The sequence below is a fragment of the Pholcus phalangioides genome, unplaced genomic scaffold (assembly GCF_987345545.1).
Source record: "Pholcus phalangioides strain wild (caught in Gottingen) unplaced genomic scaffold, Ppha-v1.0 ptg000004l_1, whole genome shotgun sequence".
NCBI lineage: Eukaryota > Metazoa > Arthropoda > Arachnida > Araneae > Pholcidae > Pholcus > Pholcus phalangioides.
Window position 1 is genome coordinate 32331416 of NW_028301597.1, and position 22026 is coordinate 32353441.

The 22026-nt window shown below is 35.9% G+C and overlaps 1 protein-coding gene across 2 annotated transcripts in view; it reads left to right on the forward strand.

Annotated features, from left to right (window-relative positions):
* Positions 1-22026, forward strand: part of LOC149087100 (nephrin-like) — a 277872-nt gene that overhangs the window by 252407 nt on the left and 3439 nt on the right. Inside the window, exons 11-16 of one of the 2 annotated variants that reach the window (XM_089231349.1) lie at positions 842-964; positions 1176-1203; positions 7329-7471; positions 7594-7763; positions 12426-12680; positions 19466-19521. In XM_089231349.1, the coding sequence (XP_089087475.1) occupies positions 842-964; positions 1176-1203; positions 7329-7471; positions 7594-7763; positions 12426-12680; positions 19466-19492 (746 nt within the window). In that variant the 3' untranslated portion in view covers positions 19493-19521. The remainder of the gene's footprint in view (positions 1-841; positions 965-1175; positions 1204-7328; positions 7472-7593; positions 7764-12425; positions 12681-19465; positions 19522-22026) is intronic. The other variant, XM_089231348.1, reaches the window with a different exon arrangement.

Genomic DNA, 22026 nt, shown 5'->3' on the forward strand with positions numbered 1-22026 from the left:
AGAGAGTTATGAAGAAAAATGCAGATGTGAAAAAATGGAGCTTTTTTAAGGTATCCGACTTGGTTTTGTTCATATGACACTCAGTACCGAAGTTACGTCCACCTTGGTGTAGCGTTTTTATACACCAGTAATGAGGGAATAAAATCTCTACGCATGTTTAACCAAGAACGCCATTTTTGAAATTTTACTCAAGTTTGATGAAAATTTTGCGTGTTGATAAAAAGACAATCCTCTACAACGATATTTTTCTTGGCCTGCAGGATATCGTTATATCCAGGTTTCACTGTGTAATACGAGTTTCATGCAAAAGGATTTTATAAATGTTTAGGATGAGACTATATTGCAGTGCTTTACTAGACAGTCCCATGTTTTAATACATTTTTGTTCCTCGAAATTTCTCTCGCATGAATGTCCATGTGTTATTGAAATCATAGGTAAAGGCTATACCCATGACGAGCTATGCCATGACCAGAATGGCAACTAAATACATTTTCATTTATAAGATTCGTCATTGTTATTACTTTGTTTGTTTGTTTGTGTGTGTGTGTGGGAGGGGGGGGGAGGAGAGGGCACACAAGTCATTTTAATTCACAGTGATTTTCAGTAGCTCTTTCTTTTTGCAAAAATAATAATAACTAATCGTTTGTGATTTTGCCTACAACTGGGAACCTATTTTTGCTGACAATGAGCAATATCCTGTATTTTCCCTTTACTTGGCATTCTAATTTATCATATTTTTCTCAGTGAAATATGATCACACCAGTGATATCTATATTTGGCATGATTTGTTGTGTTTCCTGTCAATTAAACATTAGCAATTACAAATTTCTGCATTTTACAGCACTTTCGACGGAGACAATCAATATTATTCTTGGCGTCATGATCGGAGTTGTTGCGGCTCTAGTATTCGTCGCAGGGATAGCTGTTTTTATAATACGTATGCGAGAAGAAGAGCGAGAAGCAGGTAAATAAATCATTTATTATACGTGAGAAACAAAAATTCAGACATATTGCAAGATAAATGATAAATAGCGTGTATAATTGGCTGAGGAATATTAGAGGGTTCTTTTATAACTGCATTAGAATAAGAGGTGATTAATGACATCGAAATGTTCTTATTTGGTCAGTTTTTCGAGTAAATTCATTAATTTTCATCTTTTGGTTTGATCTTTCAGGTGCCAGGGAAGGACCCAGCAGAGAAAAGTGAGTATGATTTATTCAGCTTCTTTATACACATCATTGTTTGTAGTCTCGAGGAATTTTTCTTCTTTCTATACTGTAAAACCAAATTTTTAGTGTTGTATATAATTAGTGAGATACTTCATCAGATCATCCAATGCAATTTATAAAAGTTACTCTCAATTTTGTTTCATACAGCGTTCTCGCGGATTCTTTTCATCAGCTGCCTCCCTAACAAACACGAGTTTAGTCGCCCTAATAAATATGTAAAATTTCAGGGAAGTTCCCTCTTTATAGAAACTGTAAATAGAATAAAAGTATGTTTCGCGATTTTTAGTAGCTATTTTTTTTTTTCAATATCTTCTCGTGGAAAGTGAATAAGAAACACCGATTTTCGATTCAGGATAGATGAAGTGGCATCTTAGTTGATAACAGAAGACGAACAAAACCGTAATTTAGCTACCTTTTTCCGTCTTTTTAACGTTGAAACGAAAGCTCTACTTTTTTTAAAAAATAAATTCACTCGGGCCTTTCAATTCGTCTGAATTTGTCGCCAAATCTCTGCCAGTAAAAAGGTTTATCGCAGCAGTTTAACTTATCTGGAGGCAGGGTTGCCTGGTGAAAGAAAAGGGATAGCCAAACGGATTCAAACTGCTTGCAATTGGCCAAAGGAAATCTAAAATTACAGAAGACGTATAAGTTAACTATTTCATGGGAACAAAAACTTGATATTGCCAGTGGACACTATATCTATCATGATTTAAATTAAACCAAAACTACTCCAAGAAATTCTGTCTTCACTGAATTGAATCAAAAACACTCATAGACTCATTGAATGCAAAATAGAAGTATGACAATAAAAAAAAACCACTAACTTGCTGATCCGACCGTCGACATTCCACGGTTTCCCCAGTATCCATAAATAGATACTAGATTGGTGACTTTGATATTTTACTCACTCGCTAAATGAAAAATTTCGTTATGGTTTGGCGCAAACATAGCACGATTACTGATTTCACGTTTATCAATTTCTTTTTTCGATATTATTGATTGACTCAATAATATTAAGTCAAATTAGTAATTTCATTAGCCATCAATATAATTGAATTCTTGTCCTTATAAACAATCAGAAAAAGCTGCAGCTTATAACTACCTGTAAAAAGAGCACACACGTTTTAGGCATCTTAGCAATATAAGTATTGTTAGAGGATCATCCTCTGCAGACGAAAGCTTCAAAAACATAATTACGAACTTTATGATTAGAAAATACAAAGAAAGGCAGCATTTGATGTCTCCAAGCGGCTACCAAATTGTCTGCTTCCATTAAAAAAAATCCTTTTTTTTTCAACTGACGATTTTTTTTCAATTTCACATTATTTCGCAATTTAAATGATAGCGATGATGATGACGATGGGCTATAGGGTACACTCGAAGTTCGAAGGAAAGGGAGGAGAAGGTGCCTATTTTTCGCACGAGGTACGAGCTCGTAAAGCGACGGCCATAAAAGCCCGGTTTTACCGGTGGTAATTGAATCGTAAACGACTGGTTCACTGGACATTAATCTAATTTGGAGGGAACAACACTTCCGATCCTCAAATTACTGTTTAGGGAGACATAAATTAGCGCATAAAAGAAGTATTTTGAGTCCATTTCACGCTGTTTAGGAATAATTACGGAAGAAGTTTTCTCATTATCGGTTCGGTGCATGTGTCTGCTCTTTGCGTCCCTTCCCATACCTCGAATCGCCCAGCTAAAACTTTCTTTGCTGCTGTTCCGCAATCACGAGAAGAACCAGCCAGCCACGTTCCGAGCAACAAAAATATTATCATTTAATCTATGTCCGCTACGTAAATTAGTATCGAATATGCATATTTATAACTCCTCGATGAAAATGAAGAACACGTTTCTTGCAACTTGGATTCTTACTTGGAAAATCCCCAAGTGCTGCATAATGGGGAAAAATCTGAATTAATGTTTTGAGAATTGAAAATGTTCGATTATATGGTCGAAGAAAAAGAAAAGAAAAACCGATTATCAAATTTTCATTCGGATTCAATTCCAGATATTCATTTTTTAATAACGTGATCTATTTATTGTGAAACTGAATGATATTGATTGATACTTACTTATATCTATTGAATATTTTGGACATCAGATTTAAATGGTATTTATTGATACTGAATGTCGAATGTAATATATTAGAAAATTAAATGGTTGCATGATCGAATGTCATTGATTTAAAAACTAACTGAATGATGCTGAATGGTATCGATTGTAAAATTGAATGGTATCGATAAAAAGATCGAATGGTGTCGATTGAAATAGTGAATGGGATCGATTGAAATAGCGAATGGGATCGATTAAAAGATCGAATGACATCGATTAAAAGATCGAATGACATCGATTAAAAGATCGAATGACATCGATTAAAAGATCGAATGACATCGATTTAAAGATCGAATGACATCGATTAAAAGATCGAGTGACATTGGTGGAAGCATGTAATGCTATTGATGGAGCCATCGAATGGTGGAGATTGAAATATCGAATGGTGGAGATTGAAATATCGAATGGTATTGATTAAAAGGTGGAATGGAATGAATTAAAAGACGGAATGGAATCGATTAAAAGATGGAATGGTATCGATTGCAATAATAAATGGTACCGATTAAAAGACTGAATGATGTCGATCAAAAGATTGAATGATGTCGATCAATGATTCAATGGTATCGATTAAACGATTGAATGTACTGATTGAAATACTCAAATTAACCTTGATTGAAAGAATCAATTGGTGGTGTCATTGAATGCTACGGAATGAAAGATTGGATTCTATCGATTAAAAACTAAATGATGACCGATTGAATGGTATCGTTTGAAATACTAATTGATATCGAATGATTGAAGGATATCGATTCAACACATGAATGGTATTGATTGGTACTGAATAATTGAAGTTATCGGTTGAAAAAAAATGCATTAATTATATGATAGAATGTTATGGATTGAAAAAATTAATGACATGGAATGATCATATGTTTTTGAAAAAAAATGAATGATATTGAAAAATATTAAGTGTTATTGCTGAAAATTTAACGACTGGATGCTTTGGATTAAAATTTCGAAATGAAATTCTGAAATAGGCATTAAAAAAACTGAATATTGAATTGAACTGAGTAGAACTGAATATTTATCTGTTTGATACCCGGTTCGTCCTTGTGAGAAAATTCCCTGATACACGGGAACAACAGAAACGGCGACGTGACAACGAAAAAGTTGATCTAGCGAAACATGATCGATTCTCAGAAAACATGGCGGAATCCACTTATAACCGATTATATCAAGCTGATAAACTTTTCTTCTGACCTAGATCATCTTGTAAGATATAAGGCAATATTTAATCCGGTTGGTTAAGGTCGTAGTATCATGGCTGAAACCAGACAACTGGAATAGAGATAAGCGGGTTTTTTAGCTCATTTTTTTTGTTCTACTCTCATTATTTTTCCTTTGATTCTCAAAATTATTCGAAAAGAAAAAAAAACGGTAATTAAAATGCAAAAAGAAAGACTTAAATTGGAATTCACGGCTGAAAGAATCCTGATCACGAACTCCATAATATGCCAGGATGACGATGGACAATCACCAAATCATCCAAAATAAGAGGGGGGATTCTTTATCTTTCTTCCACCTTCCAGCAATGATGATTAAGAAATGGAAAGATTTCTATCTAGTCTCAGCAGAATAACAAAAAAAATATATTGGAAGAAACTGGAGATATATTAATATTCCAGGATATCCGCAAGCTCAGCAAGATACATTTTACTACACACGCTACCAGAGTTCTCTTCGGGGGTCTTTTGGGAAAATTACGGGCTCTCGATACTATATACAACACTCGTTTATTTCATTTTTATTCCTTCCGAGAACTCTTACTTGCTCTATATACAGTATGTTGGTGGATGGGTATGTGCGTGCGTACATGGTAAGGAATGACGTTTTCTACGACGCTAATCTCATTAGGATCTGGATCGTTTCCTTGTCTGGAATCGTGTCCCTACTCCTCCCCCTACGGCACACACAATCATGCCTTAAGCCCCTCAACCTGCAACCTCTAAATTTCCTTCGTTGCCGATGGCTGATAGGCATTGAGAAATACACAAGAAATAATTCGTCTTGGAGCTAAATTTCCCTCAAATATGAAGGTTTGCATTAGCGGTAACGATGCATTCGCGTAGAAATGTGTATCTGTCAGAAGCTTCATACATTTACGAATAGAGGCGTTATTTTATTTCTTATGACGTTATCAGCAAACAATCTCGAGCAAACATTCGTTAAGATCTTATTTGGGTCTTTGTCTATCGTCGCTGTAGCCGACTTGTTACATGATTCTATTTTCTTTGGGTTGTAAGAAAGCTTTGGCACATATACGGCATCTTGACAATCTTGTTGTTTCAATGTATGTAACTTTAAAAATGAAACTTCCTGATATCATTATGAAGTTCAAGAGCATATTTTCGACCATCATTATGGAATGTATATACACGCACATACTGTTAGTGAAATATTTTTCTCTTAATAGAGGAATTGTTACTCTGCAAATACACAAAATGAATGCTTTATAAAAAAATAAGAACTATGGGAGATACCAAGGGGAGTTTCGTATCCCTGGTGACGCAAAAAACAATGGAGATGTGTTATGGAAAAATCAAGGAAGCATATTTTGTATTAAATTTGCACTTCAGTGCTCGACTGTTTCGCAACTGAGGTGCTCATCGCATTTTTGAGACACAGAAATGTGTTATGACATTCGGTAAAAACTTTTTCTATAAAGCTAACCTGACGATACTTTAAAGTCCCAGATTATAATTTTTGTTTTGAACTAATTAATTGTTTCAAAAACATTGTTTTTGTTTTGTTTTGGTCTTTTTTGTCGTTAATTAGAACTAAACTGTCCTATCAAATAATTTTCATAATAAATATCAATTATCTCATCACATTTATACTTTATTTTAGCTTATTATAATTTTCTTCTTATTCTAATTTCCATAATGTTGGATATAAATTGTTAAAATGAAGAACTCGTCTACTCAATTAATAAAAATGACCTCCGTCTGAGGGCTTTGTTAGTTGTGAACAAAACTTCTAAAAAATCAGGTTTCTGGTCATCCCGAAAGCATGCAAATTTCAGTTATACAGGGTGCCCCGGTATTAGGGTTCTTACGGTTAAAAACTTCTAGAAATAGAGGACTTAGAATCACATTGTAATGCATGGTTAAAAATACTTTCTTTAACGTGGTAGGTGGCATTGTACGGGCGCGGGAGTCCCGGGTGTTTGATTAATTGGCGTGCTCGATCACTGAATCTATCATGCTGGTATAACATATTTTGCCCCTTAGAGATTATCTGTTCTATGGCAACGCTGTGGAACCGGTTGCAAGCATTACAGGGGAAGTCCAAAACACATGGACTTAATCCTCCAGAGTGTTCACAATTCCATGCTTCGCAGGTACAGCTCGTAGACTACACTTTGAGAATTTTTCTTCGATTTCTGTTACTCTTTTGTTGATATACTTTTATTTTTAAAACCGATAGTCATTTACGGGACGTTCTTTCACTTCTGGTGTATTCTGTGTACGTTACTGAGAATAAGGGAAGTATTTCCGACCATGCATTGCGATGCGATTCTGAGTCGTCTGGGTAAACGCTACTCACTCCTTCCTCGTAGAAGTTTTAACCCTGGTACCAGGGCACCTTGTACAACCGTTCAGTTCCATGGCACAATATTTCTGGTTCAGATGAACTGGGTAATGTGTATTAGCTAGCAAGTCATTTCGAATTTCGAAATATGCAATACAAGGTTTTACTCGCCGAAATATGGACTAATTGATCAAACAATGCTAATCAAATAATTTTACCATATGAGGAAGTAGAATATTTCAGGGGAAATTTTATGTTTTCCCGTTATTCCTGATGTGGAAATTGGGTTCGGTAATCATCGGTTTTGGCATTTGTCAGAGTTCCGGAACGAATTAACAAAGAGAGTCCCGAGGTATTGTTCTTTCTTTAAGAATGTTTTCGTAACTCTATCTTTTTATAATGGGAAAGTAATTCAAATAACCATTTACGTTCTTATTTATGTCTTCTTTCAGAGATGCTATTCTTTTGAAAAAAAATCTTGTTGATTCATCTGAACATGATGCCAAGGATCCAGACGTGATTCCTCCGCAAAACGTATACTGCGCTGAAATGGAACAGCCCGAAGTCACGACTACTATGCTACTTCCGCCAGCAGGTGGGATTGATGCAAATTATCGCAAATTATTCACAAATTATTGGAAAAAGTACGATTGAAATTGTTTTAGAATTTATTCCTCCATTACGTGTAACATTATTTTTGATTTTTTTAATACTCAGATTACATGTCGGGTGCCGATGAGCGTCAAGCGTACCGTATGGATGGAGGTGGTTCTGTTGTCGGTGGCGGTGGTGTAGTCACTCAGGATGTGAGTGTTTACGACCAATTGCCTAAGCAAAGTGGCCTTTATGAAGACGGATACACAGGAAGTCTTCAGAGGAATTTGAAAGTTCGTCTCATTCTCAATAACTATGCAGTGCCTGAGTGTGTATTATAAAGGCTGTTCTAAATTGCTTGTATAGCAGATATCTCTGAAACTGTAAACTTTAGAACCATGCTTTAAATTTCAAAAAGTCAAATAACCCGCAGTTAATTAAAATATCAAAGTTTGCTCGATAGGTCCTACCTATATAAAATAAAGAAACTAACTTTTTATATAATCTTCGTGTGACAAATCTTCCAATTATTGAAATGCAGTTTTTGCTTTCAAAAGTAATTTGCAAAAAAATTCATATATTCAAATTTAATATCTATTGCGATATCACAAAAAGCACCATGTTTTGGCATCTGATCACTGTTTTGGTAAGTTTTCATTGGCTCAATCACAAAAGTTACCATTTTTATGGACTGCTCACAAATAGAATGAACTGAACTATTTTTTTTTATATTCGCAATAAATAACAATAATCACATTTTTGGCAATTATTTTGACTATTACAGAATTTTAAACAACTTTGAATATACATTCCGAAATTTTCGAACCACACTCTGAAGCATTGTCGATAAATGCTGAAAGCTCCAAAGTCTAATATCACCGTCAATATTGTATTTAAATTGTAATACCAATTTTTCTCAATTTCTCAGTCTTGCATTTATATTTCACTAATTAGAGTTTTCGGCATACATATATGGCCTACATAAAAAGCTAATTCATACATTTTCCCCCCTGGTAAATTTGAGACATTTTGAGTAACCTCACGCTATTTGAAAACTTGAAAGTACAGTGATCTGTCAGTGAGTGTGTCGGTGCAAGAGAACAAGAAAAAAGATGCATAAGTGACGCCCAAAAGTGAATAACAATATTTACCTACATCTTTTACCGGAAGTTCAGAAAATCCTCATGTAAGTGAGAGGGTGTATGACTGCAAATTTCTAAAATGAACGGTTACGGAGATATCCACGGTGCAAACAATTTGGGACAGTTTGTAGAGGAAAAACTATTTTCCAATTTTCAAGTGAAAAAAAAAAAAAACATGGGGACAAAAACATACATAGAAGCATAGACTTTGAACACTTCTACCTTAAATTGATAGCTATTTGAAATTACGCACGTTTCACTGAAAATCGAAACATTAAAACATTCTTCAGTTAACCATCTGTAAGAACTATGTAAAAAAAAAAAAATACAAGGCAATACGATTTGACGGCATGATTAAGGTTATTAAACAACCAATACACCAAGTATACACTCGTATAGCCCTTTCGCTGATGGTTAGCCCAATACATTCTCCCGATAGACATATTCCGCAGTTACACATATTGAAGATGCTACTTAAAGTACAAAATCGTTTCTAAACGACGTCGTTTACACGATATTCTTCATCACAAGACAGCCATCATTATTTTTCATCCCTAATATTTAAGCGGATCCTAACTCCCACAGTGACGTATTCGACCACAAAACAATAAAGATGACGTTGTATCCGTTTATTGCTTTGTTTTTTTGTTTTTTTTTTCGTTTCTTCAATAAATCGTGAATTTTCCGTTTTAGACAGAAGCCCTGTACTTTTATGAAATTGCTCGTAATTATCGGGGGGAAAAAAAAAAAAAAATTAAACGAAAACCATGTGGGAAACGAATCTTCTCGTGAAAAGCGGACATTTCTTCTTCGCTCTTTATTTTTAACACCGTTTTCCTAAAAATCATTGCCTTTATTTGTTCCCCCCCCCTTTATTATTTTCCCGTTTTGTTTTGTTCTTGGGGGTTAAGCTAAATTTCCTCATCGATATCTTTTCCTAAAAGCCTTAACTTACCCACACACACACGCGCACGTTCATACACACGGTTTTCATTTCTTTATGTGAACCACAAATGTCTTTACTTTTGGCGCTTGAAGTTTTCTAATGGGTTTAATAAATTGATTCGAAACTGTTCCTCTAGAAAACTGACAAAGCTCTTTTCTCCCTCCCTCTCTCTCTCTCTAGCAAGTACTTGGTTCTATTCAATTTAGTTGATCGATTTTGTGATTAGTGCCCACTTTTAGAAAGATATCTCCAGGGAATGTTTCATCTTTTTTTTTTTCATTTATTATTATTTTTCCTCTCTTTTCAGTATAATGTTCTTTTACTATAACCCTACATATATACCACACACACACATTTTGTTCCGTTCCATTTTTCCTCGAAAAGCCTCTTCAAACACCTTTCATTTTCCTCTGTTCAAGAGATTTTCAAAGTTTTATTCTTTCTTTTTTTCGCTACTATTTTATTTTACCGATCAGATGGCGATCTCGATGGGCTATAGACATGAAAACGGCGAACTAATCGATGCTATGAATTCATGAGTGGGAATAACGATTGTCGATATTCATAATTAGTGTACAATGTGGCTGGCTACTGAGGGAACTTTTATCTGCACTTTGAAATACTTCCAGGATTAGAATGTGTAGATGCAACTATTAATGTATTGGGATTTTGTTTCGATAAATGCTGAATTTCAATTATTTAGGTTCCTATTAAAAGGGTGTTCTGCGACGACGGTGCATACTCTGAAAAACAAGAATCCTTGCCCGGAAAGGATAAAGTAGGGAAAGCGCCCAAAGAATAGCGATTACGAACAGTCTTTGAATATCAGCATAGCCTTTGGTTACGTCATGTGGCATCGGGTGATTCTATTGTTGTTGTTTTTTTTCTTCGCGATTCTATACAGGGTTAGAAACGAGTTTATCGACTGCACTACGTATGTTACTTGTTCAACGTTTTCAGTACTAGTTTGGCATCCTGTGAAATTGGCTTCTGGCTTCAAGGCGAAATGAAACTGTGCACATTCTGTAAACGATTTATTAAAAATCTGTCAAAATATCGGAAGATAACCCAACAGGATTCTCTATTTTCCTGACGATGATGGCAAGATAGTCGCAAATGTAGACAAAAGACACGAGAAGTCAAATTTCAATTGATCATGACTTGGTCTGAAAGTATCTTCTCATCATTAAGCTTACTATGAAAGCTTTGATTCTTCCATCGCAATAGATCCTCATCTTCCCTAGGAGAGAAAGTTTATCTGCTTTTTTTGGAAACTATAGTTTTCATACGCATGCTTTCGGATAGCACGCAAAACAATATTTATCACGCGTTTACTAAAAAGAAGTTTATCAGACGCATAGAAAATTTTTGTTTTTATGCAATTCCTCAAATTAAAATATGCTAAACATTCCCACCGTGACATATTGAAAATCTTCAAGCGACATTAACGGGATCCAAAGAAGCTGGATCCGCAAAAGGGGATTATACTTCAAGGCGAGAAAGTTCTAGTTCGATACGATGATTCCCTCAGATCCCTATGATGAGGAATCAAAGAGAATCTCAACTGGGTGATAGTACCGTAATTAAACCAGACTTTCACTGACAATTTGAATGTAACATCATAAAGTGCCTGCGTCGTCCGAGGGAGTACCATCTCGTAATCATTCCTCTACGGAATTTCTAACGAATCAGCACATGGCGTAATGAGTGTATGTGTGACCCTAACACATTTGCGTTGTCAGAAATATGCTTATTTTGCGTTCTTACTGGTACTGCCATCTCTCTTCCCTCTCTTCCATATTTTTTGGAAGGCGCTAAACAGCTCTTCAATAAAGTCCACTTAGAAAAATAAAATGAACACAGATAAACCAAAATAAGTTCTAAGTGTCCTTTAGATCCGAGCACTGATGTTTTTGGATGTTCAAACAATTTTTGCATTTGTGATAATCGAAAAATGCATAAAAAATATAAATTTCAACAAATCTTTATTTTTTCAATTTTTTTTCAAATTTTAATTTTTTTCTGTGAAGAAATAGTTCACTTCGTTCAATTTTTTTCAGCCAGGATGATGTAGGCACATCGTTTTTTCCAGAAAGTTTATTGCTACATTTTATATAATATTTGATCACTTTTGTCGCATCACGGTCATTTTCTGCTCACGAGGACTCGAGACCAGAGCCTTCAATTTATATTTTATTAATATCAATACTCACCGCGAGCATGGTGCGCTAACCCTCGATGTGAGTCTCTCTGGGGTAGCAATGTTTTGCTGTGGCCATTTCGCCGTTTATGTTGTACCCTTGTGTCAGGAATGTTTCTGACAAGGACCGACCGGGTATCGAACTCGCGACACCTCCAAACATCCCTTGGTACTTCAGGCGAGTATTTTATTGACCTATGGCTACCGCGTCCAAATTTTACATAATAAATCACACTTTTCCTGGGGGCACTTTCTCCTGGAAGCCATCTCAAAAAACTCCTTAAAAGCTCAACTTCAACTGCTGCCCTCTGATGGAAGCCCCCAAAGTACGTATTCACCATATTTCCAACTCAAAACTTCCGCAATCCTTCAAGCCAAACTTCCCTCCACTTAACTCCTTGAGGTCATCTACGGGGGGGAGAAAGCAGCTCACGCATTTGTGGTCCCAGGGTATGGAAAGGGGTAAATATTTGGTAGATACGTATTAATATACTCATCTGTCGGCAGAAACTGATTTTAGACGGTATAACAGTTAAAAAAAAGTGAAAAGCATTAAATTCAAAATGGCCTTGAGGACGTTTAAAAACACATATTTTACGTGGCACGTGAATTTTACTATTTGATATGCGTGAGCTTGCTTTCTTCTAACCTTTCAACCTCTTTACAGCACCATAGGCAAGAAGTCTACACCGATTTTTGCCAGCCTCAGTCGGCACTAGGTCCATCGCTGAACCAGTACGAAGGGAGTGTGATGCCTTTCGCTACACTTGGCCGATACGACCGGAGAATGCCACAAATGCCGCCTCAGCAGGTTCAGATGGGAAGTGATAGTAATCCCGAAATGGAGGACGACAGGAGGATTCCACATCGGGGACGAGCGGCTCCTCCCATGCATAATGCGGCTGCTTACCACGGTAACAGGGTAAGTCTTGTTGATTACCACGGGATATATATACAGCATGACGATCTTGAAATATGAAGAGAGAATGGTTACAATTATTACACACAACAACAATTTATAAAATTTAAGTAATCATTCAAACAAAATTCATGAACACGACATAATTAAATTAAACTATGATAAACATTCTTTATATTTGATTGGATGAAAGTTATGTGATTACATAATGGCCATACATGCCCCTAAACATTCAGAAAAAAAAATGGTTTTAAGATTTCTTTAGCCTACGATGCCTATTTCGCTGATTTTGCATTGATCCATTCACTATATTTCCAAGCTTATGATATAACCTCGATTGATATCGCAAGGTATTTTAAACATATTCCACTTAGCAACAGATTTTACCAAATTTCCCCCGCCATAGAGGGTTTCTATATCTTCTCGTTGGACACTTGATAGTTATAAGACTACTAAACTACACATGCACCTCGTCCATATTCCTTTGCAGAACTTCTAACGGACTGGTATATGTCAAATAGTCATAACACTGCACCGCTTAAGCCTTGATGATGATGAGGTTGTTCTACGAAATTAAAAAAATAAATAAATAAATAAAACCGTGTGTGTGTCCCTACTGCCAGCGCAACAGCATCATAGACCCTGGACAAAATAAAAGAAGGATTAGGCATCACTTCAAATTTACGCAATTATTGTCAGAAATTATTGTGCCAGATCGTATCGTGGAAGCTTCTTATGCGTATCAGGCTCCCGTGCCGTGCCCAGGTAGGGCCCATGTGTTGAGATAGCCCAGGATATCTCTCAAATTATATAAATGAATTCCCGTATTCAAATATCTCACTTCTAGTTGATAAAAAAACTTCGAAACAAAAACATTTTACAAATAAATACAAGCACAAAGGCCACAATAGGGAAATTGCCCAACGAGGTGGCTGAAAAAAAAAGAAACTCTAAAAAAATATGGATGCTGAATACAATCAAAATACAGCAACCCGATCTGAAATCATATATCACGAAAGTTATGAATAATACAATTATAATACACTGCCCATAAAAAAGATTATAGTTGTCTTATCAAATTATGGATAACTTCTCGATTTTTCCTGATATATTTATCGCACTTCTCTATAAACTTGCCAATTATGTTAGAATTCACGACTCCCGAAGGTAAACTATTCCATATTTATTAACAACTCCATTAGAGAAAAACACCCTGCACCACAACCTGGAATATTTGCAGCAGTTTATTTGCGGCGTATTAATAACTCCTGATCCATCCTATTCATCCCTGTGAAAATTTTAAACACTTTGATAATATTATCCCGACACCTGCATTCTTCCAATGCAAACATATTCAAGAAATCAAGTCTCTCTTCATAGCTCAAGCCTTGTGTGCGTGCCAACAAGAGCACGCACTCAAGGCTCTTCTCTACACCCCCCTCAACCAAGTCTTATGTCCCTGTAGGTATGGTCTCCAAAACGTATGTAGTTTTCACAACTTATAATTTACCGATGAAATGGGAAATGACGTTTATGAACTTCTAGTTCGAAAATTCGATGCGGAATAATGTAATGTTTTACTGTTTCTAAGTTATTTAGTCATCTAAGTGGTCTGATTTTGTTTTATTTAAACTCCACCGTCTCCTCAAAATTCAAAATAAAGAACAGCTTCGCGAGTATCAGTAACAAGAACGTTTTATTTCCTTTGAAAGCTCTCCAAGTTCCGGGGTTTTTATGGATTTAGTGCCGTTTGATCATGCAGAACCCTAAAAAAGTTGTCGCGGAACACCAGTTGGAAACCCAAACCACAGAGGAAGTGCTTTGTTGCTAAACATAATTTCCTGAGTTATACATAGAGTGGTTATTATTATTTCACGTGAAAACCGTCTTATTCAAACCCGTGACTAACCTCACAGGACATTGCTGGTAAATTTCTCTCCTACCAACACGTTTTATAGGAGCACGTCAAGTTACCAGCAACTCGTTACGGTCCGGCATGGTATCCAAATCCCTTGAAAGTACTAACACTGAGTGTTTCTATGCGGGGAATAAACGTTGAACGTAAAGGACGATCAACGGTAAATCTCCGCAGGCGAAGTTGGCAATCGTACATGTGCTATATCAGATTCGTAACGCATAACTCGAAACTATGCCATGCAGTCATCATTATTGGGCACTGTCCAACTTCAGACGAAGCCATAAGAGTGATAGAGTTAATGGTCGACGTCTGCGCTGGCGGCAAGAATTCGGTCCGGCGTGGCGTTTTGCAATTATAAATGATCTCCACGGAAGTCTCTCTCTCTATACATTGAACAGACGCGACATATTCATATAAACATTGCATTCTGGGCAAGGAAGATAGAATTTTCACTATTAACCTCAATATGGTCTAATATCTATCAATTATTCCTCACAGACTGACCATAATCATTACTGGTACGCCCCAACATAACCAATGCTTTAATGGACGTAATTAGAAATATGATTGGCCTTGTTGTAATCAAAATCACTTCCTGAAGTCTGACGAAACTTAAATAATCTATTCATGCATAATTTCTTGGGACGCATAGCACGAGCAGAAGCCCTATCCAATAAAGATTATTGAAAATATGTTTATGCCCGCTCTTATCCCAGAAACAACTACCGACAATAGTAAACGTGGAAATCACTCCGGAATTAGTTCAAATTAAAATAATTTGCTATCCAAACCAGCGACGGTACCAACCATCTGGTATCATCGCAACCATGTACCATAAAAGTGATTTTATCTCGGATGCGTGTTTCAAGATTTTCACTCATTCAAAGTCGGAAATAAAATCAGATCAAAGGGCATCGAAAACGCTCATTAGAACCAAATGGCTGTGAGTTGTTGCAAAATGAGGATGCCCATTATCCACATAAGAAGAGAATAGGTCACATGTAGAAAGGTGACGAGAACTACTAAGCATAATATCGCATCGGTGTCACTACCACCTCACTTTAGATCCTGTCATCCCATGCAACAGATACGCTCACCGTTTCGTACTTATTTAGCAGGAGCATTTGACATCTGTTCAGGTCGGAACACATTAGACTGTGAACTTGAAACCATCTGAGCAATCGCGAATGATAGGGGGTTTAACATTAAGATCTTGACGAAATTAGTAGAAAATTCAAGAAACCAGCACGCGGAACCAATTCAGTAAACAAAAGAGAGGCCCCTTAAATAAAGTGCAGTTATACCTTACACTCACTGAAGGATCAGATTCTCAGAAAGTTAAATTTAACAACCACAGATGCGTCTACTAAAAACTTAAAGCCCCCTAAGTATGATTTACCACTGAATAAACAATGGAGCTTTTATTACATTCCATGTGGTGATTGTTTCTTGGTTACATAAGACAGACAAGAAGATACATAAAAACAAGATTAAATGAGCACTCTCGCTATGTTAAGAATCAAAAATGTGAAAAAATCGACCATCGGGGACTGTTGGCAAGAGGGTCATAGATTTAAATTTCAATTAAGTGAGTGAAAGGTTTTTGCAAACTAAAAGTCATAAGCGCTGATTTACATTTCTACGAATTCGTAAATATTTGAGCCTTCAAAAATATACTAGCAAATGATAATAAATCTGCATCTCCCGATCGCAACATCATGGCTTGAACTCATTTCGAGCGGGAATTCTTAGAAAATTCGAATACACCAATTGGGCAGCTGCGTTCCGCAAGCGTCCCATTAGGGTACTGCATCAGTCAGTCTTATACGCAGGCTCTCTCTCTCTCCATTCATTGAAGTGAACAGACGTACATTTTAACCGCTGAGCAATCGAGAGTAAAGATTTGGTAACCTACCCAAAGTTGAATCCTCGATCAGCGTGATTAGGGGTAATACATTATTCCTCTGAAGACGACACCTACTGTGTGTATCGAAATACATTAAGAATTTTGTATTTGCCTTATTCGTTGGTGTTTCTTTAGCGATCTTGGGGAAAGTTTATCTACCCTTCCATATGATATTACATGCGCCAGTTAGAGGTAACTGCTTTTTGTCTGAAGATATCATTTCAATTGCTTGAAATGATATTTGCACATGCACCATAGTTATGTGTCCTCATCAGCGAAGATCTTTAGCTGTAAGAAAATATATTGGACAACCAATCGGGAAATCTCTTTGGAATATCGTTCAATTCGGAATAGGAAACTGTAATTTCGAATGCCTTTTGAAAGAGGCCAAATACAAGCGAAAGCTAGAGGGTCCTTAGTGTTGGCAGGGTGTTTAACTACCTCTGTCTTACAAACAAATTTATCGGGAATATTAGTTGTTTCTTCTGAGACACTTTGAGGGCATCATCATGCAACAGCATAGCATCCATGTTCAACATTCGAGGGAGTTTGCTCAAACGCTGGATGTGCAATATCTAGCATTAAGTACTGACTGTTGTGACTGCCACCGTTTTTAACACTCGATGGTACACCCTCATAAAAACGCATTGAGATTTTTTTTACTAAAACAGATGTAAATGAGTGATGTTAGCATATTTTTATAAAACAATACAGCAATTTAATTAATTAAAGTGTTTTTTTTGTGATTAGCTGAAAAAGCTAATAAACTCAAAAATATACAGTTTGCCTTGATTTTTATGTTATCTATAAACGGATGAAACTTTTCTTAACAAAGCTGTGCTGTTTTTACCTTGAAATGTATTTCCAATCCCCTCAATTTGGTGAGAATTTATAAATCTCCCAGTACGTGAAACTTCGACATCCATCAAAAATGACACTGATAAGGAATCAACTCTATCTAGATGAAAAAAAGTTTTATACATACGGTTATGCAGCTGTATTTTTGTATTGAAATTACGCTATGAAAGTTGTACTTTCAAAAAATAGCAAAACAAATTGAGAAAGAAACTGATAATTCCCATTCGTGATGAAATTTTTGGCCATGCATTGGCCATTTATATTCAGATATACGCTGGACCATAAACGCTTAAAGAACTCGATCAGCGGCTGTTTGTCATCAAAAATACGTTCTTTCTTTGCTTTTATCATTGTTTTGGATTTGATTTTCGGGTCCTTTAGAATAATTTCTCTGTCGTAACGAATAAAGTCAGCCTTGCGTAATATGCAATAGCCATATTACACCGTGTAATACTCTATACTACACATACTCATCCCATGACCCGTGTGCCAAATGTGGCCTGCGACCCCTAACCTAATTTCGTAAATGAACTAAGCGGTACATTGTCAAACCACTAAAGTGACCCGCGGTGCAATTCCAGAACAATCACCTCACACATTTTTAGATAAACCTCAGCGACACATGGTGTATTCTTAGAGCACTTAAGAGATCTGCGGCATATTTGAAGTGATCCGCGGCACAATTCCATGGCACATTAGTGACTCGCGACACAGTTCCGGATAACTTAGAGTAACCCGTAGCACATTTTCAGATCAATTAGGTGACTCATGCCACATTCCTAGATCACTTAAGTGACCTGCAACATATATATAGATCAATTTAGTGATCCTTTTTATATTTCCAGAGCACTCAAGTGACTCGCGGCATATTTATTGATCACCTAAGACTTAGGTTGGGTACCTAAAACGGGTCACTAAGGCTGAGTGACCCGGTTCACAGTTCAGATTACTCAGGTCGTCCGCGGCACATTTCCATATCACTTAAGTGACCAGCGCTTAGGTCGAATCACCTCAGTATCCCACGTCACAGTTCCACATCATTTAAGTGGCCCGCTTCTGAATTTCATATCACTTGAGTGATCCGTGGCACAGTTGCAGACCACTTAATTGCAACGCTGCACATTTACATATCACATAAGTAACCTGCGGCGCTGTTCCAGATTGCATTATTAAGTGGGCCGCAGCATGTTATCAAATCAACGAAGTGGACCTCACTCTCCTAAAGGTTGAGCGCCCTTGCACTATACCCGCTGTGGTGGTCGAGTGGTCACGGTGACGGAGAGGACCCGGGTTCGAACCCCACCGGCGCCACAGTGGTGGTCGGCTGAAGTGGGTTTTCTGTGGTTTCCAACTTCAAGGCGCGAATGCGAGCCGATCTCCCCGTTAAGAAAGTCTCGCCATAGAGAGCAACAGGCCTACAACGTAACAAATATTCAATCATTACACTTCACTCACAATTTGAAGTATAGATGGCAGCACTGAAATATCAAGCACAACACTAGCTACACACTCAGACTGTTAGGTGCACTCACTTTGTTCCAGACTCTGTCAGGAAGCTGGGCTGGAAGAGATCTCGGCAACGGGATAAGTCCGTTGGCAGAGCCCCTGGCGTTCATTCATATACTGTGCACTAGGCTCTTGCATATTTTTCCCTGCAAGTTCCACCTCTTCAGGTAATGTGAAACCTTTTCCACCTTATCACACACTTCCACAGGAAAATATCGAAATTCCCATCGCATATACAAGTAATAAATATATAATCATAAATATAACAAATAATGATTTCAAATTGTTTTCCAGTGCAATCTAAACCTCATTATCTAGTATAAAATAACAAATAATATACAAAAACAAAAATTATCAATATTGAATAGATAGAGGATAGGTGAATCTCTCTAAAAGAAAAATTTGTCACCAACGTAATTTCTCATTTCTATCATTAAGAAATCAAATTTCTTCTTCTTTCTTTTGATTTATCTCAAATTTCTTTATCCAAATAACTTGACTGTCTGATTTTCTTTCTCTCTCTCTCTCTTTATTTTTATTTTTAAATCAAAAATCCTAAAACTAATATATTTCATTTTCGTCATTTGAATATATTTTCAGTACTATGTTGAAACGGAATTCCCATGAGAAAACAAGAAAATCGAAGATAATTTCAGGTCAGTTGAGAAAAATACTACTTTCTTTCACCCTTATCATGTTTATTCGGGTGATGGTGATGATTTTTTCCTTATATTTGCCCTCACATGATTAGAATGCTGTCAGAAACAGAATCGCATTTAAAAAAAAAAATGGAATCCGAAAATATATTCAATTGATGACGATAATTATTCGGAAACAAATTCATTTCTTTCTTTACATTTTTTTTTGTTTTATAAAAATATTTATTTCTCTTTTAGGTGATATATTTTATTGACTTGTTCACCTTATTCTTCTTATTTCATCGTACGATAAAAAAAAGTGCACAAAAATTGAGGAAATTAAAAATTTCAACCCCGTTACAATGCATATTTTAAAACTAAATTTTAAGTTGTCCGTACCTGTAGGAATTCAATTTAATATTCAGTATAGAAAGAAATTAAAAATATATATATATTAAAAATACAAATGAAATTTATATTTCAATATGAAATAAATATGATGCATAATGATCCATTGTTTTCTTTTTCATATTTTATCATTTTAATGTATTACTCGTATTGGAATTTCAAGTGGATAAAAATATCGAAATTAGAATATGTATTTCTCATTAATTTATATTAAATATTTTCATTGTGGTTCATATACGTTTAATACATTGCGTTCTTTTGCTCAGATTATAATAATTTTTTTCATATTCTGCCTGTTCTATTTTCTATTCAATTCATTATATGTGCGTATATCTATATTAACATAAACTAAAAATAACGTCTCAGCTTCCTGTGCAACTGGATTATAACGACATAATATTTCAAGAAACATAAAACTTGGAATTTCTTTCGTTTCGGAATACTGGATATAATGAGTAAAAAACACAAAGATATATGGAATTCATCATTATCTTTCCAAGGCTCATTCTGTCTGCTTCTGTTCTAATGGGAAGGAAACTATTATAATGATTCCATAATATAATAACGAACAATCCCTTCATACAAGTATGATTTAAAAATGTCCCTTATTTTTATTAGAAAGGGAAAACATCGAGACATATTTGTAAAAAGACAATGTAGAACCTGATCTCGCCGAATTCCAGGAAAACAGAAAAAAAAATTTGTAGGAAATCTGTTGAATTTAAGTATATTTAAAAATCTGTATTCAATTATATATACAGTGATAACAATAAGCATTTCAAGAAGAATTTGATAACTTTTAGAATGATATCTAACGTATTGCTTACGTGTTCCTTAACGTACAGAAAAATACATGTAAAGCCTTTGGTGTGAGATCTCAGATGTTTATATTTGAATTACATTATGAAATTTAGGTATATATGAAGTTAAACACGTAGTTGAATAAAAAAATGCATAAGTTGATACGATTACTAAAATACTTCATCAAGAAGTCACCAACGAATAAGGCAAATATTCGAAAATTACAAAAAACCCGTAATACATTTCAACACAGTCATCTTAGAGGAAAACAAATATTTAACAACTAATCACGCTGACCGAGGATCCCACTACGGATGGATGACAGATCTGAACTCTCGGTCGCTCAGCAGAAGAAAGTTTTGTCTGCTCACTTCAAACGTCATGGACGCTTGAAAAACAGAGCTACCTGATTGGTCTATTCGAATTTTCTTAGAATTCTCGCTCGTAATGAATGTAAGCCATGCCGTTGCAATCGGTGGTGTTGATTTATTGCCATTTACTAATCTATTTTTAAATATTTGAACGGTCAGGAGACTCATAGAGAGACATAAAGAATTCGAGTTACCACAATGTGCATAGCCTTTATTGATTTTGAGAAAGCGTTTGTCTTTGTCTTCGCATCCGCCGTTTTCAAAGCTAGATGTCATTGGGGTAGAGAAGACTTACATCAATATCTTCAAGAAAATATATGACGAAGCAACTGCAGCCATTCGTTTGGATAAAGGAAAAGCAAAGATTAAACATGGAAAAAGAGTCCGATAGAGAGATAATATGGCACCAAAGCTGTTTAGCGCTGTTTTAGAAGAAGTATTCAGAAAAGTGGATTGGGATGGGAAAGGAATTAAAATAAATATAGAATTTCTGAACCATTGGCGTTTTCCGACGACATTATTATTATCAGCAATAATCCAGACGAACTAAATGAACGAAAATAAATGATACAAGAACTGGTGAAGGCAAGTATTCAGGTGGGTTTGAAAATGAGTCTGCAAAAGACTAAAGTTTTGTTGACCTCCTATTCTTTGAAGAAAATTTAAACGATCTTGCTCAACAACACAAAGATAGAAGAAGTAGAAAGCTATGTTTATCTGGGACAATAAATTACCATTGATAACAAAATATATATCAGGATCGGGTGGAACACTTTTGGCGAAAACTGTGTTATTCCAAAGAGCTACATGCCATTATGCCTGAAAAGAAAAGTGTTTAACCAGTGTTAGCTAAAAGCACTGACTTATGGAGCTGAAACATGGACGCTTTCAAACAGGACGATACAAACGCTACAGAAAACACACAGGAGCATGGAAAGATGTA